Source organism: Sebastes umbrosus, chromosome 16 (assembly GCF_015220745.1).
Source record: "Sebastes umbrosus isolate fSebUmb1 chromosome 16, fSebUmb1.pri, whole genome shotgun sequence".
Lineage (NCBI taxonomy): Eukaryota > Metazoa > Chordata > Actinopteri > Perciformes > Sebastidae > Sebastes > Sebastes umbrosus.
In genome coordinates this window covers 9,406,841-9,434,363 of record NC_051284.1, presented here as the reverse complement: position 1 = coordinate 9,434,363, position 27,523 = coordinate 9,406,841, and the positions used below count along the sequence as shown (strand labels likewise).

General features: G+C 40.7%; 1 protein-coding gene across 12 annotated transcripts in view; it reads right to left on the bottom strand.

The window, feature by feature from the left end:
- Positions 1-208: 208 nt before the first annotated feature.
- Positions 209-27,523, bottom strand: part of kiaa1109 (KIAA1109 ortholog) — a 108,498-nt gene continuing 81,183 nt past the window's right edge. For 6 of the 12 annotated variants that reach the window (XM_037746751.1, XM_037746759.1, XM_037746757.1 and 3 more), the window contains 23 exons: positions 27,276-27,366; positions 26,789-26,848; positions 23,387-23,649; positions 23,015-23,230; positions 22,427-22,607; positions 22,148-22,337; positions 21,637-21,798; positions 21,364-21,503; positions 19,949-20,147; positions 18,048-18,248; positions 17,654-17,827; positions 16,711-16,848; positions 15,996-16,241; positions 15,621-15,774; positions 11,978-12,135; positions 10,446-10,635; positions 9,609-9,826; positions 8,969-9,220; positions 8,676-8,879; positions 6,184-6,378; positions 4,131-4,265; positions 3,219-3,384; positions 959-1,175 (listed from right to left, as the gene is read on the bottom strand). In XM_037746751.1, coding sequence (XP_037602679.1) covers positions 959-1,175; positions 3,219-3,384; positions 4,131-4,265; positions 6,184-6,378; positions 8,676-8,879; positions 8,969-9,220; positions 9,609-9,826; positions 10,446-10,635; positions 11,978-12,135; positions 15,621-15,774; positions 15,996-16,241; positions 16,711-16,848; positions 17,654-17,827; positions 18,048-18,248; positions 19,949-20,147; positions 21,364-21,503; positions 21,637-21,798; positions 22,148-22,337; positions 22,427-22,607; positions 23,015-23,230; positions 23,387-23,649; positions 26,789-26,848; positions 27,276-27,366 — 4,150 coding nt within the window. Of the gene's footprint in view, positions 1,176-3,218; positions 3,385-4,130; positions 4,266-6,183; positions 6,379-8,675; positions 8,880-8,968; positions 9,221-9,608; positions 9,827-10,445; positions 10,636-11,977; positions 12,136-15,620; positions 15,775-15,995; positions 16,242-16,710; positions 16,849-17,653; positions 17,828-18,047; positions 18,249-19,948; positions 20,148-21,363; positions 21,504-21,636; positions 21,799-22,147; positions 22,338-22,426; positions 22,608-23,014; positions 23,231-23,386; positions 23,650-26,788; positions 26,849-27,275; positions 27,367-27,523 lie in introns of all 12 variants that reach the window. The other 6 variants (XM_037746756.1, XM_037746763.1, XM_037746754.1 and 3 more) reach the window with 5 other exon arrangements.

Below are 27,523 nucleotides of genomic sequence, written 5' to 3'. Positions count from 1 at the left end.
TCCAAAATTTAGCGTAAATTTGTAGTGTTATTTAGCCTACTTTGCGACAAGCTATTATGACATGGTTGGTACCAATGGATTCCTTAGGTTTATCTTCACTCTAGCTATAAAACTGAGTGTTTTGTTCATTTTGACAGCCCTAAAAAACAACAATACCTTTCAAAAGTATTATTTTTAACCAATTGAACAAAATAACAGACCCCTAAGCTTCATGTAAAATTGAATGGCAATATTTTTATTAAGTTAGGAAATCAACATATTTAAGAAATTTAATTATATACACTGGTTCTACTGTATGGATTTAAAAAAAGGACAAAAATAAGCTTGACACACCAAGCTAATACATGTTATAGACTTTGCATTTCACATACCCATAAATAGTGATTCAAAATGATAATTACAAATTCATAGCGTCCTCAATGTGCCTTAACCTCCCAGTATTTATTTGTTCACATCAAAAAAAGAAAAGAAAACAAAAAATCATGAACACTGTCACTGAACTGTTCTTAAATATCTTAAAACTACACTATAAAATACATAAAGCATATCTACCATGTGTTCCATGGGAAACAAAGAAAAGGCAATGGTATAAGAAAATCATTTCTCATGAAATATTGGTAAGCCTTAAAATAAACTTTCAAGCGAAGGTCATTTACAACAGGTAAAAGAGGCAGGGTTTCACCGTTAAAGCATCCAATTATCCTAAACATTTGCTACTTTTGTTCAAAATATACAGAAAAAACGACATTGGTGCAAAACGCTTCAGTCACAGCCGCCGGTGGCGCGTGCACCACAGTGAACGACTATGCTGAATTTCACAGGCTGTAGCAGGTAAAGTGTTTCGACAAACGTGTTGTACAGTAGTGGCCGTTTGTAATACAGTAATCCAGTGTGTGTGACCCGCAGAGAACGTATGCACAGCTTTGATTACAGTGGTACGAGTGTTCCTCAGTGTTCCTTAGTGTTCCTCTTTGTCCCTGCCTCTCTTCTCCTTCTCGTCCTGCAGGGCGGTGCCCAGCTTCTTGATGAGAACAGACAGAACCTTGTCCAACGGGTCCATCACGCCCCTCTGCAGCCACTTGGGGATCGTGGTGCGGGCGTGGTGGAAGCCCAGTTTTTGCAAGATGTAGTCCACGCCCACTGGGTCGATCTTACGTCCTGTCCAGGAAATGAGCCTGAAGATGGAAGATATGTTTAGTTTATGCCAATATTTCTGCTAATGACATATGATAATTATTGTAGAATTATTTCAACTCCGATTGTTTTAAATCTACAGATAAATGATTTCAGTCCAAACATCCTCACTAACAGTGGTAGAATGTAACTCAGGTACAATTACTCAAGTGCTGTACCATTTTGAGGTACTTTACTTGAGTATTTGTATTTCTATTTAACAACTAGTTACTTTGGAGATGAAGTTATCATATACAAAATCTATGAGCCTATAAAACACAATGCATTGCTACAGATTTATGTATCCAACAGACTTCAAATATGAAATTAGCTCCATCTCAAGCAGCTGAAACATAACATGCTGCTCACACATTAATGCATTACTAATAATAATTCAATAATAATAATAAAAGTAGATAATATAACCTGACGGGAGAACATTTTTCTGCATAGTGAGAATTTTAACTTTTGAATAGGGTTGTCAACGTTAATGCAATAATAAGGCGTTAACGTAAATTCCTTTTAACGCCACTAATTTCTTTAACGCATTAATGCAACTTGGGATCGGAGGTTGTAGCGGGGTTTTAAATCTAGAGTGAAGATACTGGCAGCATATAAAACTAGAAAAAACGTAAGGAATCCATTAGAACCAACCATGTCATACTAGCTTGTCCCGAAGAAGGCTAAATAACGCTCCGAACTCACACTTAATTTTATGGAGGAAAAACTGTCATGGCCATTTTCAAAGGGGTCCCTTGACCTCTGACCTCAAATCACAATTCAAATCATATCCATAACTACTCTTATGGAATGCAGAGCAAAGTTTTGGTGATCAGGCATGTGGATAACGGAGATGCGGGGTGTCAGATCCATGGAAAACAGACTGCATACTGGTTTGTAATTAAGGATTTAAAATTCACTCTTGCTGATTAACGGGGTTCAACGGACGGTCATGCCGCTCTGCAAGAAACATCTCTGAATGCACAGTAGGGTGCAGATTCTAAAGATTTTTTTATAACATCGTAGTTCTGATAGTGATTTAGTTAAAATCGCCTTAATATTGGCGTAGGAAAGACCAATCCTCGATATATGATCCGATCGCCCATTGGCACAAGCCTACTTGAAATAGAATTTCAGTGCATCCTTTATTCTGAAATAGCAGTAACACTGCCTGCATTTCATGCTATTTCTACTATAAATAGTAGAATATAGTAGGGGTCAAAGAAAATATAGAAAATATTGATTATTGTGATATTATGTTTGTGATACTATATTGATTCTCAAAAACACTGTATGACTTTTAATTATTTTTTTACATGCAAAGATGAGCTCAGTCAATACTACCTCAAAGATATGCACCCTCTCAGTATACTGTATGTGCCATCTCAAACTAGTGCTATGATGTTGGATGTTACAGGGACTGTGATAAATGCAAAAATGCAGATCCCGCTGTTCTTATTGCATAAAAACGTAAACTTTTTTTCTACGTTTTTTTGCTCATGGTGGTGTGTTCTTTATATGACAGTTTTCTTCAAATTTGATTTAAAAAAAAAAATAAAAATCACAATATAATCGAATTGAATCTTAACCCCTGTATCATGATTCGTATTGTATCACCAGATTCTTGCCAATACACAGCCCTAGAATATAGGATACAAGTCACTCTTTACTGTAAAAAAGGTTTTAGCGTAGTGTGAAAAAAAGGGTGCTTTTAATTTCATTTGTGTGGCATGTTTTTGTTTTTTCTAAAACCTAAAATAGTCTTATACAATGATGCACAACAGCTTTGTGTATTTAGACTTGCAAGTTGGGCCCGTGCGTCACTGCAGGAATCCGGCCACAAGGTCACACAGAGGAATGACGCTTCCACACTGTCACAAACACTCTTTTCTGTTTTATCCTCTGCCAGTTTTTCGAGTGAGCATTATTCATGAATGACTAAATTTGACTCCGTCATAACGAAAAGGGGTGTGCGTCTGTTAACAACAACAATGAAAAAAAAACACTCCAAATGTCTGTGGTGTGCGGTGGAGCGGAGAGCTGACCTGAGAGTCGGCTCCAAGTGCCAGGTGTTGCACATGAACTCCCTCCAGTCCACCGTGGTGTAGTTGATGCCGTCGTCCTTGTCCTTGTCCGTGGAGCTGTCGTCGTGCAGGGCCGTGGGGCTCTTCTGGCCGGGCCGAGTCGCGAACATCCGCGGGGCGAAGAGGGCTGAGGAAGAAGAGAGACAGTGAGGTTGCTGCTGTTTCGCGTGCTCCGCCGCCCTGATGTTTTCCTTTTTAACATGGCGAACACATTCCTCAACAACAACATCCAGAAGTAGAACACAATAAACATTCATTAATATCCCTGAAAGCACAGTCGGCACCTCTAGACTCCATTCACATTCAAATACCCATCCGCCCTACTTTAATTAATCAGGATGGATCAAACTCTGATGAAAACCTCCGGCGCTCGCCTCTTTTTCTCTTTCTATTCAGCCGCGGAATCAACAGAACAAAGTCGCGGCACTATTGTAATTGTCGTGAAGAATGCGGCATAAAGGGTGCTAATTTGTTCCTCTGTTACAATGGGAAACCACTTAAAATGCTGCCTGCATTGGGCACTCTGACCTCCCCGCTGTGTGTGAAAATAACACTCAGCTGCTAGCATTTCATGCTGCTCTCTGAAATGTGTCCAACAGCATACAAACAGCTTCACAGGTACAGAGGCAGACAGATGTGCTCCATATTGTTATTTCTCCGTAGACGGCTTGATGAGTCATTTTTCTTGACGTTAGAACTTTGAAGGCTGTTTTCAATCTGGAATAAAATTATTTTTCATTGCTGCACCTGTTGCAGATGACTCATGTATTTGTCCCAGAGAAAGTGGACGGTTGAAAAACTTTGTTTTATTGTCTCACTGACAGACTGGAAGGGGATAAGGGAGGAGTGAATGATGATCTAAAAGCCAAAAACCTTTTTCCTTCTCCTTCAGGTAGGCAGACACCAGGTCGTGGAGAAACATGATGAGCTCGGCGTCCATGGTGACACAGATGTGGTCGGTGAATTCTGTCACCACGCTGCACTCCACTTTCGGTTTGCTGTTGGCGTCTGGAACAAATAAAAACAGAAAAATAAACCAGGGGTCAAACCTGTTGCTTCTGATACAGTATTTAAACTTCCTCAAGGATGGTAGCGTTGGCATTAGCAGGCATAAAGCATTAGCATAAAAACAACGTCGTACACGAACAATTATTTTTTTTTTTTACATTTTCAGCGACAAGTTTGCAGCTATGTGTATACCATTAGTATAGGATTGGGACACACTGTTTTGTCAGGGGAAGTGTGAATGTTACAGATGATCGATAATCTTTGGAATGAAACCTACTGCTACCGCTGAGGGGATATAGGCGAGAAAAAAACAAGACGGGGAAAAAAAACCCGCTCACATTCTCCCGGGAAACTTTTGCGGTCTCCCAAGAAACTTGTGGGTTCTCTCGCAAAACTTTTGCGTTCTCTCGCAAAACTTTTGGGTTATCCCGCAAACCTTTTGCGTTCTCCCGAGAAACTTTTGCGTTCTCTCACAAAACGTTTTGGTTCTGACGAGAAACTTTTACGTTCCAAGTTGAAACTTTTGCGTTCTAAGTTGAAACTTTTGCATTCTAAAGAGAAACTTTGCGTTCTAAAGAGAAACTTTTGCGTTCTCCCGAGAAACTTTTGCATTCTCCTGAGAAACTTTTGCCTTCTCCCAAGAAACTTTTGTGTTCTCTCACAAAACTTCTGCCTTCTCTCGAGAAACTTTTGGGTTCTCCCGAGAAACTTTTACGTTCAGTCGCGAAACTTTTGCGTTCTCTCACAAAACGTTTTGGTTCTGATGAGAAACTTTTATGTTCCAAGTTGAAACTTTTGCGTTCTAAGTTGAAACTTTTGCATTCTAAAGAGAAACTTTGCGTTCTAAAGAGAAACTTTTGCGTTCTAAAGAGAAACTTTTGCCTTCTCCCAAGAAACTTTTGCGTTCTCTCACAAAACTTCTGCCTTCTCTCGAGAAACTTTTGGGTTCTCCCGAGAAACTTTTACGTTCAGTCGCGAAACTTTTGCGTTCTCTCACAAAACGTTTTGGTTCTGACGAGAAACTTTTGCGTTCTAACGAGAAACTTTCGCGTTCTTACGAGAAACTTTTACGTTCTCTCGAGAAACGTTTGCGTTCTCCGGAGAAATATTTTACGAGGGATAAAGTACTTCCGGTCAAAACCCAAGGGAAAGGAAGAAAAGGGTGAACCGGTGTTAACACCAGCAAAGATGCTCTATAACGGACCTTCAGTGAAGCAGCTCAGCAAACATTCTGTAGCTACCGTTACACAGGTGACACACAGCACTGCCGCTGGCCACCAGCCCGCTGTGACCCCCGGTGCTGGGCTTTGCGCTGGCTGAATTGGAGTTGCTACAGTTGCTAACTGAAGGTCTGCCTCCGTAGCTGCCGACAGTTTTCCTCCCAGCGAAGAAGTCTCCTAGCGGCAGGGAGTGAGGGGGAGGGAGCACGGGGAGTGCTAGCTAGATGATTCTTGTCTCATTTATCTTGTCTTTATATTTCAAAATAAAATCTATGAACCTCTCCCAAAGCTCCCTTGTTGTGGTTGTTTGTTTCCATGGTGCCGAACTGACCTGGAAGTATATTGATGTAATTTTTTTTTATTTTTTACATTGACCGATATGAAAAACGAAACAGAAAAAGATCTCGCAAAAGTACATCTTTCAACCTTTGATTTTTTCCCCCTCCTTGTTCCTTCAGGGCCTCCGTAGAAAACCAGATTGGAAAAATGAATTTTGTACATATAAAATACTACTGTGCAGCAAAGTTGACATGATTGTGCTGAGGTCATGTTAGTCAAGGGCAACAGTTTACACAATATTTGCTGACTAATGTGATAAAGGATCCAGTCTGACCTTAAAAACAGTCAGAGAAAAGACTTCAACGGATGCTTCATTGCCTTTATGTACCGTTAAATTGCTGCGTGGGCTCCAGTCCTACCTGTTAGAGAAGGCTCGTCGGGATCTTGCACGTGGATGGACTTGAAGTCCAGTTGCATTCTGGGAAGAGCAAAGATTGTCTCAGTTTCGTGGTTGTAGCTGGAGGAGCTGCGGAAGCTGCTCAGCAGACTCGAGCTTTTGGCAGCCGCTCCGCTCTCTTGGTTGTTGGCTTCCACGTTCCTGAGCAAGTTCAACTCTGAAACAAGAGATAAGACGAGTTTAAGGTCATGTTCACACTTCTCTGCTCCTCGGCTTTGTTAAATACTATCTGCACCTATTTTACATTTAAGATAATGGGCAGCAGCTGCAAGGAAAGGCTGACAGAAAGGAGCTCTTTTAGGAAAAAAAAAAAAAATGCTGCGTCTGTCTTCTTTCAGTCAAAGCTGTCTGAAGTTGAGACAAGTCGAAAGTTTGAGAAGATACTACAATGAAGCAACCATTTGCAGTCAATTGCCACCTTGTTAGCTGTTGAACTGTATTGCGTTATACCGTGAGGTGTCTACAATATTGTCTTCTACCACATCTATATCCAAAAGGGCAATGTGTATGTACTGAAACATCACAGTACACACAGGATCGATATTGGCTCTAATAGGGACGTTGTTTAAGAGTAACTTATTTTTCAACCTGGACCCTATTTTCCCATGGTTTTGTGTCTAAGTGTCTAATGGGGACAGCAATTTTTGAAATTGGGCCAGTATCGAGGGGGAACGCTGTAACTGGCAGCTGTTGAAAGAAAGTTGAGAGGGTTACGTTCAATAAAAGGGCTTGTTTTTGCCACTGACAGGCTCAGATTGTTCTTATAAATGTCTGACAACATGATGAAAAGGACCCAACAGAGAAATAACACATTTTTCTTTACCTTTCGCTACCCTTTCTGTACTCCAACAAAACAAATTGCCCGGCTGGCACTCACGTTTCAACCATGAATGTTTCCCACTATTCCACCAACACGTCAACTCGCCAAATTTCAGAATGAGATTTCTCCTTGAGAGAGACTCTTTCCATAATGTTAGACACTTATAATAACAATCTGAGCCTGTCATGACAAAAACAAGCACTTTTAATGGACATAAATGACGGCGCCAGCTTGCCCCAATAGCACCATATTGCAGCTGCCTTCTACAGCGCTCTCCCTCAATACTGGACCAATTTCACAAATTGTTGTCGCTACTAGTCAGCTAGACACAAAATATGGGGGAAATAAGGTCCAGTTTGAAAAATACCAAAGTTACCCTTTAAGGCCGGGTGTGACTGATCCACATTTAAAGGATTGGTTCACATTTTTCAAGTCTATCTTAGGGGAGACACCCCAGGCGAATAGGGTAAAAGAATTAACTACTATATCACCGTGAAACTTCCCCAGTTGACTACTGACATTAACACAATTATTTTTGTATTACAAGTTTTCAGAAAATATATGTTTAAATATGCAAATGAGGCATTATTGTATCAAGTATGTGCTACTATGTATACATTTCCAGAACAGAAATGTGAACATTGGATAAATCCAGGTTCAAAATTCTTGTTTCATTTTGTTGACATATCAGAGTCAAAGGTTTCTACAAAGGGAAGTTTGGATATCTCTTTTTATCACTCCATAAATCAGAAAATACTCTCAACAGCAATGAAAAATCAATTTTTTGCCATGTTTTTAGGAATAAAATGTTCGATAAATCAGGCTATGAATGATATATGAACACACCCCTCAGTAGAAACCTTCAGAATATAGATAGAAAAGAAATTGGAAAGTTTGGTGCATGTAAGTGCTACTGAGGTGAAAGATTTCTGGCACTGAGAAAAAACTCATTTTGCGAAAATGACCTTTAAAAGATATGTATTTTAAAATTGAATACATTCTGAAGACACTACAGGTGAATAGGGTACAAAATGTTACCTAATAGATATCACCATGAAACGTCCCCAGTTGATTACTTACATTAAGACAAATATCTTTTGTATTAAAAGTTTTCTGAAATGTTATGTTTAGATATACAAATGAGGCATTATTTAATGGTAACTTTGGTGAATTTAGGAGAAATCTACAGACGCAAATAGACAACTGTAAAATAAACACCTAAATTTGTATTTTGGATGTTTTCTTTCCACTAGTCTGAAAGAAGACATGCTATAAATAACTCAAAAATTCATAAAATATTCATATTCAACTCATAAAATCTCAAAATTGACCAGTACATGAGAAACAATGTTTTTGCCTTCCCATAAAAACACTCACACTCTCAGATATAACTGAGCAACACTTTTTGAGTTCTTACTGGCCATGAAGAGATCCAGTTTCATTGTATATGTCACCTTATCGGTGTTGTTTCAGACAGATTTGAAAAAAATGTGACCCTTTAATACAGTTTTTTGTCAGTCATAATCATCATAATAAGATTCTGTGTTTCCACTATCAGATGGCAAACCCTGACGTAAAAACAATCCCAATGAGTTCCACACGGTGAGGTATACGGATCTTAAATTTATGTTTACCTTCATTCCTCATGGCAGTGACATAGTTGAACCATTCTTTGACTGTGGCGACTCCATGTGGGGGGTTTTCATGCCGCCGCCGGGTTATTTTGGTAATGGTGGCCATTGGACTTTCGAGTGCGCCGCAGGGTTTGGTCACCATAGTGTTGTGACCGAGATGGAAATCCAGTGTCTGAACGATGTAGGTAGAATCATCTTTGGAGCCTGCATGTGACAGTTATCAAAAAATGGATTATTTGTATTATGTAATCATGTTTCAACACCATTTTATACAGCGAACATTTTTGTCTCACCGTCCTCCCAGATCTTCTGTGCCTCCGTCCAGAAGGCGATGTTGGGCTCTTCCAGGTGGAATAGAGCCCACGACTTGGAGCGGAAGTTGGGCCCGTGGAAGCAGGCCAGGGTCATGTGGTTGCCATGGAGGCTCATTGATCCTCCCAGCTGCACGGCGTCCTCGGGCAGAGGCATCTGGAAGAGGGAGATGTGGCAGCCGGCGATTACCTTCAGCACCCCGGGCCAGTGGCGGTGATGGGCTGCATCCATGTCTGTGTGACGAAGACGGTTAGGAGACACAAAATGAGAAGCTATCCATCCTGACCTGAACATGAGGCGTTCTGCTCGGTGCTAACAGGATCAGGGTTTTGGTGTATCATGTTCTTTTTTATCCTTACATAGCCTCCGATCTTTTTTAAACGTGTGCTTTTTGTTTGTTTGTAATTATCTCATGAGCGTGTTTGATTACATTCAGTTGTTGAACCACCTTGTCAACTGTTGAAAAAGTGGTATACAAATTAAGCCGCATTAGAATTACAAATCAGTTCGCTTCCCATTACCAGCACGGCTGCCTAAGACACTCGCTGTGCATACCTTATTATGCCACAGTCTGCATTCAATATTTCTCCCAGCAGTATAGAAAAACAAGGGCGTGCTCACAAAGCTCTGCGGATCCTTTGTCGGCGTTGATGACGGGGGTTTTGGGGGGCAGGTAGGGACCGGGGCCCCAGGTGGACAGGGCCCGCTTGCTGGTGTCGAACTGCTGGGTGAAAAACTCCTGCAGCTTCATGCCGATCTTGATGAGGTCGGGTGTGGTGGAGCGTGAAATGATCACCTGGAAGATGTCCCACTGCAAGTCTCCGTGGACGAAGATTTCACTGGAAGGACAGATGGAGGGGAGGACGGGGAGGATTAAGACAGTTCAGATTGTAGAAAACAGTAAAGTGAGGCAAAAGAGCAGATGGTATTAGTGTAGATTAAACACCACTGCATCTGGAATGACAGATCTGTGTCATCATTTTTTGTTGCCAAGTAATTAAGAAAACCATAATGAAGGTCTCGAAAACCAAAAAAGGTTACTTGCTGCTATCTAAATTCAGGTGGTATTCGTTTTACCCAGCTTTAGTTGAACCAAACTACAGCTAAGTTTCCAACCAAGAAGTTCCTGGTAATTTTAGTCTAATTTTAGACTACTTTTCAAGGAACTAAAAGGTTCCTTCAGCCCATTGTTGTCTGTTTCCATAGCCTCAGAAACTTAATTTAGACTCTGGTCCCTGCAGTCAAAATGCAATGAGTTCCCAAAAAGGTTCCTAGTTCTGGGGGAAAGTTCCTGTAGTCGAAAGGAGGCTTAAGAAACAGGACCAAATTGAGACTGGTGTTGAAATTGCCCATAGAGAACAATAAAAAGCCTCTTAGCATTCCATCAAGCGTGCTATATTTCAAGAACCAGAGGTGTTTGTGTTGCATGATGAGCTTCTGCTGACATCGTTTCAACACCTTTTCTCTGATAGGCTGGTGTCCACGGTGCACAGGTTGACCTTCCATTCGTCCTGCAGCTGCAGGTCAGCGTTGCTGAAAACACCCATCAGGATGCTGGAGCCCATGTAGTCCACGCGCGCCTCCGTCGACCCCATGGTGATCTGGATCTTATGGCTGGGTTGCTGGTTGGGGTGTTCGGAGATATGGGCTAGAAAAACAGACAGCAATTGGTCAGCACAGCAGTGGCTTAAGTGGCTGTTTATACAGTGATGTAGCCATCTAACGGAGAAGAAAAGAAGGGAGAAAAAGTGATTTTGGAGACAATTTTGGGGAAAAAACAAGATTTACTTTGACTGAACTAGCAGTACTCTTAGGACCAGAGCATCCAGTAGATTACAAAAGTTTTCACTTACATGAGTTTTACGTAATTTTTTTTGCCAAGGATTGAGATGACGTCACATTAAGATGAAATAAATAGTTTTTAAATTTTGCAAAATGTTAAGGTATTAAAGTACTAATCTCAAAGATTTTCATTTAAATACATGTCTGTTAAAGTCGAGATGAAATAAAAAATGCCTTTTTAACGCTTTTAGATCACATCCCTGGTCATATTGTGTACTTATTTAACAATATATGCAAAAAATAAAATACAAAAAATCTATTTCTTCGTATTTTTATATCAAAATCAAATTATCTTTTCTTCCTGTATAACAAAATAAGACGTGTGCTTATGTAAGCTTGTACCAACCAATTTCAACCAATAATACCATGACATCCATCAATCTGCTACTACTACTGAAAAGGTAGGTGGGTGGAAGGCGGAGCTTTGGATCTCTAGAAAGTAAGATCCAAACATGCACTTGCAATTACCGCTTATCGCCATAGGTGGCGCCAAAGAGAAAAAAACAGTCATCTTCGAGATCGTAACTTTAATTTTAAATAGCAAAACATTAAAATAGCTCACAAATTTTATTAATTTAAATTTAAAATGAAGCGCTTAATTGAGCAATTTTGTTTTATTTATTAAATAAACTATAAAGATTTATCTCAATTCAGTATTGGGACTTATTCTTGTGCAAAAATTAAAATATTTCATTTTCAAAAATAATTTTCTTTACAAAAACAGTGTAAGAAGTCATGGGGCAGTGAACAGAATGCAATCTGCTACATTACGTAGAAATGTGTCAATGAACAGTGTTACACGCAAAGCTGCAGCCGGAAAAATGTAGTACCAAGAATACTCACATACACAGGTCTAATACCGTTTATGTAACATGTAAATATGTTGTATACTAGCTCATTTAATCACTAATGTAATGTATAAAATAAGATATATATTTTCACAGTGAGTGTAAAAAAGTGAGAGTAAAATGTGAAAGTGTTTTTGAGTCTGTATTTTATCACTGCACAGCTCAACAGTGTTGTGTGAGAACTCGACACTGAACTCTGGCTCAGGTCCATATCCAGTTTACAGTCTGCTAGAACAAGAGCTGCTAACGAGTTGCAGAAAAACACCAGCTGTCTGGAAAGTCGATGCTTTGTTTACTTACAGACCATCTCCAGGGTGTTCACGTCTATATTGCCACCCACCACCCCGCCCTTGGAGTCGAGCTTGGAGCGGCCGAGGCCCACGGACATGCTGATCTCTCGGTCCCGGTTGCTGCCCACGGACAGTCGGCCCTGACTCTTAAGCCCGCTGGTCGTCCAGCTGTAGGGACAAACACAGCGGTGAGCGCTGCTGAATAATGTAGAAGTGCTCTCTATGAAACATAAAAGGACTCTCATTGCGGGGAACTTGCCCAGGAATAAACACAGGTGACTGAAAAAGGAAAAGAACAACAAACCTTAGAGTATTAAATCGGACTGGCGAGTCAACATGTCAGCTTTTTAGACAAACATTATTATGAATAAATGAATACATTTTTTTCACACCTTTCATGCACATACTGCAGCACTTTATAATTAGGCAGCAAAAAAAAAACATAAAAAAAACCCATAATCACCGAAATCATAAAAGCTAGTTACAGGCTATATTAAAAAGATATGTTTTGAGGTGTCATTTTAAACTGTTCACTGAGTCAGCATGTCTGATATTTAAAAGGCAGAATGCTCCATATGTTTGGGGAGTAGTGACTAAAAGTAGCATCCCCCACAGGTTTTTGTGGCGACCTTGGGAACAGTTGTGGAGGATCTTCGGGTTCGTGGAGGATCATAAAACGACAGGGAGTCTGTGATATAAAAGGAGCGAGGCCATTCAGTGCCTTTAAAACTAAGAGAAGAGACTTTAAAAATCAATTCTAAAAGATACAGGGAGCCGGTGGAGGTTGCGTAAAACAGCAGTTATACGATCTCTTATTTGCTTTTGGTACGCCAGTATAGAGTGTTACAGCAGTCAAGACAACTAGAAACAGAAGCATGAACAAGCTGTTCTTGCAGGCTCAGGAGAGGTCTCACTTCACTGTATTGCCTAAATGATAAAAGGCAGTTTTGGTCAATGAATTAAAATGAGCTTTAAAGGGACAGTGTGTAGGATTTAAATAGATAGATATAGATAGATGCACTTTATTGGAAAAAAATGGAAAATGATTGCGTTACAGCAGCATGTTATCCAGGCAATGCACCGTACCATACTGACTACTACAACTAGCATAAAAACTAGCATAAAAAATATAAAATATGAACATATAATAACATACTGTATAAATTAGCAAAGTGTGCAAATTACAAGGTTTTGTTTCTATGTAAAAATGTAATTAATTAAATTAAATGAGGTAGTAAACCATTTAGCAACATCTAGTGGTGTGGTTGCAGATTGCAACCGACTGATATCCCTCCGCTCACTCCTCCCTTTCCAACACTCATTCTACGGTCATGAAAACACAATTCTTAGTTTCAGGTGATTCTACACTAAAGAAAATATAGTTCTGAATATTATATTATATTTCTGATAATAGATCCCCCGAAATGTTACACACTGTTCCTTTAAAATTGAGGTCAGAATCTAAAATAACACAGAGGTTTGTCTTAGTATGTCATTATTTCAACATGTCAAATATGTCATTATCAGGCCATTTTCTAATGTATAAGTACAGCTTTGCGGTGTTTTTTTTTGTAGATACAATCTTGCTTTAAACAAAGACTTGACCTATGCATTAATGTTTTCATGATGGAAGAATATCCTGATGTCCTAAATAATTTAAACAAGAGAGAGACAGAGGCCCAGTGTACCCTGAATTGCTGAGGAAGAGGCAGGGAGACGCATGTGTTGCTCAAAGAAGCCCACACATTTCCAGAGAAGAGATTTTTTTTTTTTTTTTACTTTATGATGACACAGAGCTCATAAAACAGTACTGCCTTGGTTATGAGGGTGTTGTGTTCGTCGTCAATGATTCAGCAGGATTTTTCTGCCGTAACTGTGGAGATGAAAGTTGTAACGACTGCGTATGCTGGTGACCGGTGAAATACAACAGTGTAGAAGAGATGAACGGAGCTCATAAGAGCGTGGGCGATAACGGACCATAAGGGCTGGAATATCAGTGTAGCGGGAGATAAAAGTGGCGGCAAGGAGACACCCCAAGAGACGTACGTCTACACTAGCGTACGCGTAGCAGCCGATTACTCAGATAAATGTAAATAAATAATGCTGAAAATGTCCAGCTTAGTCAACGATATCCTTATCATAAATGTATATCTTCACCTTTATTATCTCCATAGATTCTTTCTCACTACAGCAGTGTTATTCCAGACAGTATTATATAATGTGATTGGGCAATGTTTGTCCAACAGGATACAGACAGTAGGAGTCACATTCACTGAATATAATGATTGTTCATCATTCATAGCTCTCATGACTGACGTGAATCCCTCGCACACTCATTTGCCAGAATTCCTTCTGTTTGAGACCAATTTGAAGCGAAGCTGAGAGGATTTTATCCATACCAGCCCTGAGGGTGGAAATACTGATATCTGGTTATAAATATTTCTGAATTATTGAATCATCTTATATTTTTTTGCAGAGAGGTACAAAACATTAGGAATAAACTGTTAAAAGAAAAATGTTTTCCTATCTTTAAATATTCAGCTTATTCATCATTAAAACTATTAGCATGAGAATTTACGGTTGATTATGTGATCTTTTAATGAGGACCTTTGTTATGCTCATTTTCAGGTTCATACTTGTATTATATTGATAAGGTCAACCAAACCAAACTCTTCAGACTCCGCATTCTGTGTTACTTGGTGACATCACCACGTTACGGAATAAAAGACAGGACTTCAAGCAAGGCGTTTTTTAGGCAGTACAGGAGCAGTGTTTCTATGGGGGAAAGTAACTCCCTTTGGTGTGGAGTTTCTAATTTTGCAGACCTTGTACATGCACAAAAAAAACTATATAACTAACGGAAAGGGGAAAAAGCACAAAAGCATAATAGGTCCTCTTTAAAAAGGGACAATGTGTACAATTTGGTGGCATCTAATGGTGTGGTTGCAGATTGCAAACAACTGAGTACCCCTCCGCTGACTCGTTCAGACGCCATCTTTACCATAATAACACAAATTTAGGAGCAACGGAAGTCAGACGGCGGCTGGCGGTACCACGGGTTTTGCACTCTGCGGCTCACGTTACCGCGGAGAACTACGGTGGCTTTCAGGTAACGTAAAAACGTGAAAGGCTCTCTCTAGAGCCAGTATTTGGGTTTGTCCGTTCTGGGGCTACTGTAGAAACATGGAGGAGCAACATGGCGGACTCCGTGAAGAGGACCTGCTCCGAATGAAGATATATAGCTCCTTCTGAGCTAACGGTAACGAACAGTTCGACATTTTGGTAAATTTGCTTTCTTGTCAAGAGTTAGATGAGAAAATCAATACTTCTCTTTTGTCTGTACAGACAAATACCAGCTTCTCTGAAGCTTACTAATTGATCACATTTGTTTCATTTATACATAGACCTGCTGGTACATGGATTTTGTTACATTTGAACATAGCCAGGTTAACCGATTCCCCGTTTCCAGTCTTTATGCTAAGTTGAGCAAAGCTCAGCTAAACATCCTCTGGCTGGAGCTTCATATAGACATGAGAGTGGTATCGATCTCCTCATCTAACCATCAGCAAGAAAACCAATAAGCATTTTCGTTGTGGCAATGTGATGGTATAAAAGTATCTGCATTAAAAGGAGCATAAACTGTGATCACTTACGTATTGTTTCCCATGACGTTGCTCATGTTCATTTGGACGGTGAGCTGTTTCAGGTTGATGGCGAACACCACCAGTGTCTCCCACGGCGCCCCTTGCTGACCTGCCGCCTTGCCATTTTTACTGAAGGAAGGGGTGGATGTTTTTGTCACCGAGTCTAGACGAGAATGAACAAAAGGATTAGGTTAAAGGTAGTAGAGGACAAATTATGAGCATCTTGTACGAGTCATCATTGCATTTTGTAATTTTCCATTTTTGATTTCATGGTTTTGTACATTGTTGTTTTAACAACTGAATTGTGCTTCACAAGGCATTTTCACACAAGGGATATTTCTGTTTGAGTTCCATCTGGAGATGGCAATGAGTGTTTGTAATCACCTCTCCTGGGAGCGGAGGAATCAGACACGCTCCTGGTGCGTCCAGGTGCGGGGGACTTGAGGTGGCCGAGGCCGCCCGGGGACATGTTGCTTCCGGTGGAGTGCTCTGAAAAGACGTTGGGGGATTGGGGCATGTGCTGTGTCCCTGTGCTGCCGTCCCACGTCCTCCAGTAGGCTTTCCGGCTGGACTCGGGGGACAGATGCTGGGTGACGTTTTCGGCCGAGTCGGGGGTGGCGGGGCCAGAGGCTGGAGCGAGGTAAAGGTTGAGAGATGTATGTAAAAAAAAGGACAGCCTCGGAAATGTCAACATGGAGCGGTGGGAGGAAATGTTGGCTGAAGGAAGGTCAGCGAGATGGGATATTAAAAAATGAACACAAGCTAAACCCGTGGAGATTAGTAGGTAGACAAAGGCTGACATGTTTGAAAAATCATGAATTTCTTTGCATATTTCTGCATATAGTAAAAACTTTTGTCAATATTATTTATTTGAATTGAAGGCCATCCTAGTGGAAGTAGTTATTTTGGAAAATGCACAGTAGCTGGTGCTAAAAGCACTGTCAGAAGCAAAGAAAAGCTGTTAAATGCCCAGTAAAAGCTGACAACAGCTGGTGGTTACTTTCTACATAACAGTAGAGTAAAATCATTCCATACTTATGCAACACTCAACAAACTAACACAAACACAGACCAAAGCCACACAGTGGTCAGAAAGTCACCTGGCAGGTTGATGGTCTGGTCTCCCAGGAAGAGGCGCCTGGCGATACTCCGGCGGTACCAGGCTCTGGGGAAGGCCAGGATCTCACTCAGTCGTCTCATGTCGTACTTGAAGGAAGCCGAGCCGATGTCGCACACAGCTAAGGGGAGAATATTACACGTGTTCATACGTGAGACACACCTTAACAGGATCTACAGTGCAAGCAAATTGGTAATACGACGGCGTCCATTGTAGGTAGAAAAATAATTAAATTATGGAGCCGGAGAAGGGGGGTAATATTCAGAGAAAAAACGTGGAATTTCCAAGATTAAAGTCGTAAATTTACTAGAAAAAAAGTCATGTTATTTCCTGAAATTAAAGGCGCACATTTACGCGAAAAAAAAAAAAAGGATATTCCCTGAGATTGAAGTGGTAAATGTACGAGAGAAAAAAATAATAATCACAAATAAAAACTCAAATCAGTATGTTGTTTTCTTGTGAATAGGCCCAATTCACGGCAAATTATAATTCGGTTAGGTCATCTACTGCAGGCATAATACACGGCAAGCGGCGGCGTCTGTGGTGTGAGGTGAAGCATTTTCAGTCTCATTTCAGCGCTTCATGGACTCATTCAGACTGCCTTTGTCTTTGTCTTCCCACATCAAGGTTCCTACAGTGCTGCTGATAACATTCTATGACTGCGCCTAAAAATGTATTTCATATCCCCTAAAGATCCTAAGAAGTATTCACTTCAAATACAATTTATGCATTTCCCTAATACTCCTTCACTTTTGCTGGTAATTTAACAAATTCCCTGACTTCCCCTGCCTGAAAATAAACCTTTACAAACTCCATTCCAAGTCATTCCAGAATGACCAAACCTTGAACAGACTACAGAGGAATAGTCAGTATAATCTACTGCGTGTCTCAGAGAGAAACGTCGTCTTCTGGGGCCGACGATGTACCTGAGATATTGATGAGGGTGGTGTCCATTTTGCCGCCTTTAGGAATGAAGCTTTCGATGAAGGTGGGGCCTCCGGTACGCCTCATCCTGGATAAGCTGACCTTCACAAACTCCAGGTTGATACTCAGAGAGTCTTTTCTTCCTGTTACTGAAGACGGTTCCTCGTCTACTGTACCTTCGGGAAAATTAGAGCGATAATTAGGACGAACACTTTGATCTAATTTCAATCTTGGAGGCCATTTGTGAGCATAAAACATGCCTATCCCCATCTCCACGAGATCTAGCACATGCACATCATATCGACGGTAAAGGAGGAGAATAAGTCGTTATTGTTAAACTGCAGCCCTGTATTATTAGCACATTAGAATATTGCAACATCTTTTCCCTTCCCGTACCTAACGGCCCTTGGCCCGGAGGCAGGCCTGTCACAGCAGATTTCTGCTTTCCGGCGCCGTAGGGGTGGAAGACGTATAGGGAGAAGTCAGACATGCAGGCGGTGAAGCTGAGGCCTGAGGAGTTACTGGGGGGACCGGTGAGGTCGGACTGGCTGCTGCTGTGGCGGCTCCTGCCCAGAGGGCTCCCCAGCAACGGAGACGCTGGAAGGAGGCAGAGGAGGGCGGGAAAACACAGACAAGTAGTCACATTAAGTAGGCACTAATTAACTAAAATATGACACCCATTAGTATAGAGTATATGATGTAATGATACAGTTTCATAATAGAGAGCAGTGATATTGATATGTTTTCAATGTAGTGAGTACCCTGCACCCACAGGTGGATGTTTAAGTGGGTCCCCAATAAAATGATGTTTTTGAAAAATTGTATGCAAAAGCAGGAGAGTGACAATCGCCTGCCGAGGCGATATTCGCCTGAGAGTTCACCAAGTGCATATGCGAAGAAGCGAATTTGCTTCGCAACAGGAAGCGAATGTTTTTTTGCTCCTTCGCTCACATAGCGCAAGTGAACGGGGGGGGGGGCAAATATTAATATTGCATGTGTGACCGCACCTTTAAACTTGTGTTTGATGTCATATGGTTATAATTATGGTTCTATTCATGTTGAAAATGAAAAAGATAAAATCCCAAATATATAACGTTATTTACAAAACATTATACAAATCAAATGTGATATAATAACAAAATGAGTCAGAAATTATGAAACTTCTATCACAAACTAAACTAAACTTGACTAAGACTAAAAACTAAAAGTGTAAAAAGCAGTCCTATAAATAAAATGACTCCGCGATGATTGAGACTATCTTGATTGAGATCTCGTCTGTGAAAGATAGTTGCTCAGACGGTAAGAAAACGGTGACCGGTTGACTTTAGTTTTTTGACAAACCGTTTTTTTGACATGACTGGTTTCTTTTGTTTATTTTTTTTATGATTTCAACACAGGCTTGCTGTTCACAATAGCTGTGTTTCCATTCAATTATCAAGTGTATTTTAAGCAAACTTTTGAAATGTCGCAAAAAAAAAAGTAATGCGAAATTAGGTGCGTTTCCGTCAACTGGTTTGGAGCTCGGCTTGTCGGCTACAGCGTAGTTTGGCTAGTAAAGGCTATGCATGGCTGTAATCTGCCAGTAAACAGAGTAGAAGAAGTCGAGGTTGCGAATGCGAACCGTAAACAAAACAAGTCAGCTTGGCCATGCAGCTAACCATCTAATGGAGACAAATGGAGAGAGGTCTTCAGGAAGTGGGCAAGTTGTAATCGTTTGTTGTAATGTCAGCTAATATTGACCCTGTATCGTGTTGTCCGGATACGAAAACACATTCGCATTCGCACGTTATGGGAATATCCGAGAAGACTCCGACAGTGAAACAGTTGATCAGTCATGTGAGTTACATGTTAGAAACGTAACGTAGAAATGTAAACGTCAGAATTTATTCAACAAAGGCGTTTCCGTAACACATTTTACGCATTGGCTATTTTTGCGATAAAGGCAAAAAGACACCTCAAGCGAGTGTAAAGCCTTTAGAGCAAACTGTCCATTTACTGTAGATCTGCCTGGTATAAATAAAAGATATGACCTGAGATGCTCTATAGAATAGAAGAAAAAAAAGCACTTGGCAGAAGTTGCATGATCTTGCAAAAAGACAGACTGGGGAGCAAAATAATGAATGGATGAGAACAAGCTGTGAGCAACTTTAAATCACACAGGGCCCAGACGTAGCTAATAGACATGCTCGCAGTGTTTGATAAGACTTTAAAAGATTCGGAATGCCAAACTTTTGTTCTTCACATACCTCCGCACACATTATAGAGCATCATTATTCTTTGAGGCGTGCTCTACATACCTTTGCTGGGAGGTGGCTTGGGAATGTGTTGCCCCGGTGGGGTGGAGGAGGGGGGAGGGTGAGATCCTTCAGCGGGGTGGGGTCCCGTCGGGATCTCCAGCTCCCCACGGTTAGAAGAGAAGACCAGGTCTAAAGAGGGCAGTTTGAGCATACACTCCACCCTGGACATCGGCAGGCAGCTGAAGCGGATCTGAGAGGGCTGCAAACACACAGATCATAACTTATGTCTTAATAGATAACAAACAGGAGCTGAAGATATTAAATAAATATGCTGAAAATGAACAATTACAAACATAACATCCATAGCTTACACACAAACATTTCTGAATAGCTTTAGATTTTAAAGGTAAATGTGCTCTGGAGTACACCCAAGGTAAAAAGTAAGACGTTACATACACATCAGATATGTTTGAGAGAATATGGATCATTTGATGCTGATCAATGTCCGAAGATAACAGCGTTTTGGGAAAAGGTATGTGAAGTAATACAACATATATTAGGATATAAGGTCCCTGTGAGTTGTATGGTATTTGATCTTTGTAATTTCTCTAAAATCAAAAAAAGTTTATTGAGGAGTGAGTCAGATATTTGGTTAATATTAAATCTGTCAAAGTTAGCGCAATAATAATTTATTTAACGCATTAACGCAATTTGCGATTTTTAAGTTGTAACGGGCTCAGTTTTCAAGTTAGAGTGAAGGTACAAACCATGTCATACCAGCTCGTCAGGAAGGAGGCGAAATAACGCTCCAAATTTACACTAAATTTTGGCGCGGAAAAACTAGCATGGCCGTTTTCAAAGGGGTCCCTTGACCTCTGACCTCAAGATATGTGAATGAAAATGGGTTCTATGGGTACCCACAAGTCTCCCCTTTACAGACATGCCCACTTTATGATTATCACATGCAGTTTAGGGCAAGTCATAGTCAAGTCAGCACACTGACACACTGACAGCTGTTGTTGCCTGTTGGGCTGCAGTTTGCCATGTTATGATTTGAGCATATTTTTTATGCTTAACGCAGTACCTGTGAGGGTTTCTGGACAATATTTTTTGTGTTGTTAACTGATTTCCAATAATAAATATATACATACATTTGCATAAAGCAAGCATATTTGTCCACTCCCATGTTTATAAGAGTATTAAATACTTGACAAATCTCCCTTAAAGGTACATTTTGAAAAGATAAAAAATGTGTGTCAATATGTATTTTGTGATTAATCGTGATTAACTATGGACAATAATGCAATTAATCACAATTAAATATTTTAATCGATTGACAACCCTAGTTAATATACTATTAATAGCAAGTAAAACAGCTATTATGAGGGGTTGGGGGAAGATCTAATGTTGCAAATGTCTTGACAATAAACATTTTAGTAAAAAAAAAGCTGTAAGAGCAGTCAGGTTGTCGGTACCTGGACTCTGACGTAGACCACCACGTCCACAGGGAAGGAGGAGTAGGCCGATGTGGAAGATGATACCAGGGAGGTGGTGGATTCCTCCAGCTGCTCCACCGCGTCAAAATGACCCATGTCCTCCTCCTGGGACACCACAGCTGATTGGCAGGTACACAATGACATAAACACAACAAGAGTTGACTATGAATGAACAGAAAGACACGCGAAAAAGGAAAGTCCTCAGAGAACAGGATCCGTTAAGTTCAGATGATGCGACAAATCAAAACAAACCTGCGAAACCCCTTTCCACTGGAGTGATCGGAATGGTTTCCAGGGCTTTTTCCAGGAAGTCCAGCAGACAGGGGCTGATGACCATTTCCTCTGGCAGAGTCTGGAGGGCCACCCAGGCGTACAGCTTGGCCGTCTTTACCCCGCCACTGCCCTTACCTTTGGCTGCAAAGACACATGGGAGTAAAGATCATCTGCAGCCTGGATTATAACTTCAAGTTTCAAGTTTAAGTTAATTTCTTAAACTTTAAGTAAAGTATTAAAAACATTGTTTAATTGTCTCTGGTGTCTTCCCCTCTGTGGTACACATTAATATGCATGAGCCCATTCTGATCAAAGACGCCCTCTGGATTCATGCCTTAAAATAAAAGGATGAAATCACATGCATTTGATTGGGCGGATCCACGTCTTAGGTGTAAAAATCATCAGATCGGAGCGCCGTGGCGCTCTAGTGTCGGTGATTACGGATGGTGCTAGGGCATGCAAGGAGAAAAAATGAGGGAATGCTCAGTACCTGATGGAATAGGTGGGGGCGGGGGAGGTAGGAGCGAGTTAGTCTTGCTCTGGACTGCATTGGGAGGGTTGGGAGGGCTGCTATCTTTCATACCATACAGCTTGGACTCTTTGGAGAGAGTGCGAGGGAGGGAGGATCCGCGCGAGGCGTTGGGCGACTCCGTCTTCAGTGTCTTGGAGTTGTAGTGCAACTGAGGGGAAGGAAAAAAATCATAATTTAAAAGGACAAATACGGAGTAGAAACTTGTGGACAATTTGGATGCTGAGGGGAGAAACCAACCTTAACGTCTACTCCTGGAATGTAAAAGACTGTGGTCTCCATGTCGTTGGATTTGGTCTGCAGGGTGGAGGGGCATTTCTTGCCGGCTAGGAGGTGGGTGGTGGAGGTGTAGGTGGGCTGCAGCTTCTTCTTCTTGGGGGGAGACTCCTGGTCCAGACTCCTGGAGCTGCGCTCACAGCTCCTACAAAACCCACAGGGGAGACCATACATCAGACCGGCAATACTTCATCCAGAGTAGGCTCTCATGATTGCAAATTAAACACACATATTCATCTGTTCATAACGTACCTTAAAGAGGTCAAGGGATCCCTTTGAAAATGAGCATGACAGTTTCTCCTCACCAAAATTTTGTGTAAGTTTGGAGCGTTATTTAGCCTCCTTAACAACAAGCTAGTATGACATGGTTGTTTCCAGTGAGGACAAGCCACAGCATTAAATTCCACCTGGCAAATCATTCGAGTGGATTTCAGAGTTTGATTTGACTCCTTACTAGACGTTATTTCAAATAGTGTCAGGAAGAGAGAGTCAGACTTTAAATAAAACTCACCGCAGCAGTTATCAGAATGAGAAATGTGCCTTTCATCCTACCTCTTGGTGGAAATGTCCTCGTGCTCTGGTTGCTGAGTGGTGGGGTGAAGGACACACTTCCCGCTGTCGATCTCCACGCGGATGTCCAGCTCAAAGTCGATGTTTCTCTCCGTCGCCGGGCCGCCGAAGCTGCGGTTGGCAGGTGTGCTCGGCCAGCGCTCGCTGAACAGCTGACTCACGGCGGAAAACCCTGAGGGCTTCCTGTGAGACGCTTGGCTGAGAAGAAAGGGAATGTTGGAAGCTTCATTTATAGTACAAAAATAAATCATAAAAGAAAAAAAAGCTTTCATTGTAATATGAGATTAATGGCATCTCCTTTCATCTAACATTCATCACAAGAATGCTCGAGTAGGCGAAAAAACAAAAACTCACAAAGGCCTTCGATAGCTCGGCGGTTTCTCCCGCTCGAACTCGTCCTCCTTTTCGGAGTCTTCGGAGGAGGAGGAGGACATGTCGTCGCGCCTCATGTCGTCGTGCTGGAAGGGAAGTGCGGGTGAGAAGACAACAGGCGTGCAGGGGGCACTGAAAACTGAGTGCGGATCATCGGATGGAGAATGAAGATGAAGGTGATGATGAGGATGGGATGGCTCGTCAATGCTGACTGACAACAGGTCCACCTCTGTCTCCTCAGGAAACTTCAGAGAAGGACAGAGTCAAACTCACACAAGAGACAGTCTTCATGAGGCTCTTCTTACTTAAAAACAAGTTTTAAGTAGGAAAGTAGCCAAGGAATAGTAACTTTGAAGGAGATAGTGTTCTGTTAATTGGACCACAAGGTATTCTCTTTTCTTTATTTATGTCATGTAGTCTATAATTAAATGCCAAAATCAAATCTCACAGCACAGTTTAGATGTCTAGTTTTAACATCCAATGACAGAACACTACCAGCCTGCAAACTGTTCCCAAAGGAGCTGAGAGGTCATGCATTTTCTGTGAGGAGGAATGAAAGAGAGACAGTGTGAGACGAGGAGAAAGATGAAGATGACGTGACAAAAAAAGGGTGAAACGCACACTCAAGAGGGTGACGATGGAAAGATGCCCAGGAATGTATACAAGTCTACCATCCTTAATGACAGCAGGAGAAAAATAAAAGCCCAATTGCGAACCAGCAGTAACAGCAGATCCCAGAGACGGTTATTGACGGAGGCCGGCTGCTGCTGAACATCGATAAAAGTGATGAAATGGTTTTCTAACTGCATCTGAAACTAATCTAAACTTAAAATCAGATCGAGCATCAACGATCTGTGTCTTTATTTGTCATTTATTTTCACTGACTGGGAGTACGTGGGTGGTTCCGGCCAAAAGAGGACTGACAAGTGAAGCAAACTCAGTCATGTGGCCTTTAAGTGGAGTCAGTCTGGGTCTGTCATCATTTAAGAATGAATATTGGAGGCGTTGTGTAGTGAAAACGATTTGGTCATTCTAGCAGGAAAATACCACTACAGATAGATTCTTCATCATTCAATCAGGGCACAAATTAACCCCAAAAACCTTCATAGATTAATTAACTATCAATGCTCAATTGACTTACTGAACACCTTAATAAAAAAGGTGCATTTTCATGAAACATTGTCTGGTATAAAATAGGTTTTGTGTTAAGTTAAGGCCTTTACACACCGCTGGAGTGACGAGGAGTAGCTCTGGTCTGCGCTGCCTTTGTCAAGGTTGAAAGTTTGCCGTCTTGGCTCAGACAACGGTGCCTCGGTGTTGTTGTTTCATAAACAAAGGTGCAACTCAACCTGTTACTCACAACTTGATGGTTGATGCCTTTAATCACGGTGCGAAAGCTCAGAAAAATCAGCCTTGTTTTAAAAAAAAAATGTATGCAAGTCTGTCGCTGTTTCGCCGCGTAATTATCATATTCTTTGTGAAATTATGCATGACAAAAACAACAGTGTGAAAAACATATATTGACGTGCGAATTATTCAAATGAAAAAAAATGCCCCTGGTATGTAAGGAGCCTTCGTCCTAAATTCTTAAGTGGATTTTGGTCACAAATGAGTTAGAAATAATGCAAGTCTCCTGGTGTCTCAGCTGGTTGCCTGGCAACCTCACGATGATGACAAGACTCCAAGAAGTCACTGTACCTAGTTAAGTCTAGTCTAGTCCAGCACATAACCTCCCCTAAAACTGCTACTTGTCATTTTTGACACTTCAGTTTTTGTACGTATTAAACAAAAGAGATATAACATGTCAATTAGTGAACGTTACAGGTGCTAATAGGTGGATTTTGTTACTTTTTACAGAGCCAGGCTATCAGTTTTCCCCTGAGTCCAGTCTTTATGCTATGCTAAGGTCTTATCCATAACATTTTTATGTAAAGGAATATATATATATTTTTTTAAATAATACATCCAGGGAGCTTTAAAAAGGTGCCGAATAAAGTTATGGCTTTTCTTGAAAAACATGATTACGATTGTGAATAAATCATTTAAAAAATGTTGTCGGGTCCAAAATGAATGTTTTGTTTATCTGTGTGGAAGATATCTGACGTTTGATTCCCACTTCTAACAAGACTTGTGAGCCAATAGTAAAACAACGTTGGTATCACGTGGTATCTCTGGGTCGTCAGTTAGTGTGGAAAAAATGGATAAATGGCTGAGATTGACGGTAAGTGCCTGGCAATGACTTGTTGTGAAGTAAATGCAATGCAAAATCTAGTGGCTGAATGTTATCAGTGATATCAATAACACCTTTAACTTCATATTGAACATACAGATATGAGATTGGTAACAATCTTCTCATCTAACTCTCAACAAGGGTAACAAATAGGCACATTTCTCAAAATGTTGGGCTACTCCTTTAAGGCCTATTGGCTGTTTAGACTTGTCTAATGCCATATAGAGCATTTTAACATCAGTAAATTATAAACAATTTAAGTGTGATTAGGTGTAATACAGGTTTTAACATAATACATGTTTTTTATGGCACAAATGAAAAAGTTTTACAGCATGAACCCAGGAGGTGATGCTGTTTAAATCTTCAGTCTTTCAGGGAGGGAAAGAGTGAACTATCAGTAATTTGTCTAATTAGTTTAAATAAACTTTTTCTTTGTGGTAATTACACCAAATGATTGCAATTTTATATTACGCACCAATGACCATTAAAGCTGGATCGATGTCCCTCTATAATCTGTATTTGATCTGCTATTGTTGGGTGTGAGAGACAGAGGAACTACTGTTTTGACAAACAGCAGCTGACAGACTGTGATTCAGAGCCAAACCATGCGTAGTTGTTAGAAATCAGTCAATATATTAAAGTTGAAGACAAGTTGATTTGGTTATTTATGCAGTTTCAAAACAGGATGAGAAGATGTGACTCTCATTAAGCAGCATTCCAACTGCAAACTTCTATTTACAGGGGAGTCTTATTACGCGGTTATCCAAATAAAAGCAGGGACATATTGTTATCTCACGTATCTCTGTGACTAATGGAATGCTGCTGGTGTTTATCTACAGAATGAGCAGTAATAATAGAACATACATTTTAATTTGGTTCCACATATGCCATCACATAAATCACAGTGCAGCTAGGGACACAAAGAGCAGCATTACAGTAAATTATGCAAATGAACACCCTGTTGTTCAATAAAACATTGGTGTATATTTATGTAGCAGAAGCTCGTATTTCATCATCCTGTTTTGATTTTGCATATTCAAAGTCCTATCACCACTTCCAAGTTAATCACAGAGGAGAGGAGGGAACAGAAGTATTTGTTGTTGGTGTTGGTTAGGTATTTTAATTGGTTAAATGTAATCTTTTGAGCCGTATACCTTGAATACCTCTCCTGGACTGACAGGTGCATTTGCAGCGTCCAAGGCCTTATTATTTATCTTCAATTGAACAAAAGAGTTATTAAAAAGGTGCTCATCCAAACTGAAAAAAAAAAATCCTCAGAGCATAATGGACTCTCCCTTTTGAGCCGCCTTTAAAACAAACTGTATAAAACCCATGACCGTATGACATGACATATGATTCACAGCAAATATCAGGTTGTATGGAGATCATTTACATCGACATGAAGGATGGATGAGATGATGATCCTCAAACTGTCAACATAAAACAGCACAAAACTGGAAATATCTACTTTCATCTTCATATCATCGCCTTAATTATTGATGTGGTTAGAACAAATGTGTCAAGAGCATACCTGCTACAGTTCAATCAAATCTGTACAAAGCTAAGATATGTTAATGTCTTATAGTTTTCTCTGTTTGTCAGCATGTGAGATATGTCGAATGTTTTTAGAAATGTGTTTACCGTGTCCTGGATGTTGAAGGTGACCCGAGGTCCAGGTGAGGACGCATCCACACGCACATCTGGCAGATCATCCATATCCCCCATTCTGGAACTATGGACACAGTGAGGTGATACAAACAAACAAGCATGAGATGCATAATGGGGTCGGGCGATTGGACGAATATATCAGCTATTGGCTGAGTACATCGCCGATTATTCTTTTTGAGTGATGTTTGTTAATTAATTTTGCCAATTTAATGGTCTGCCTC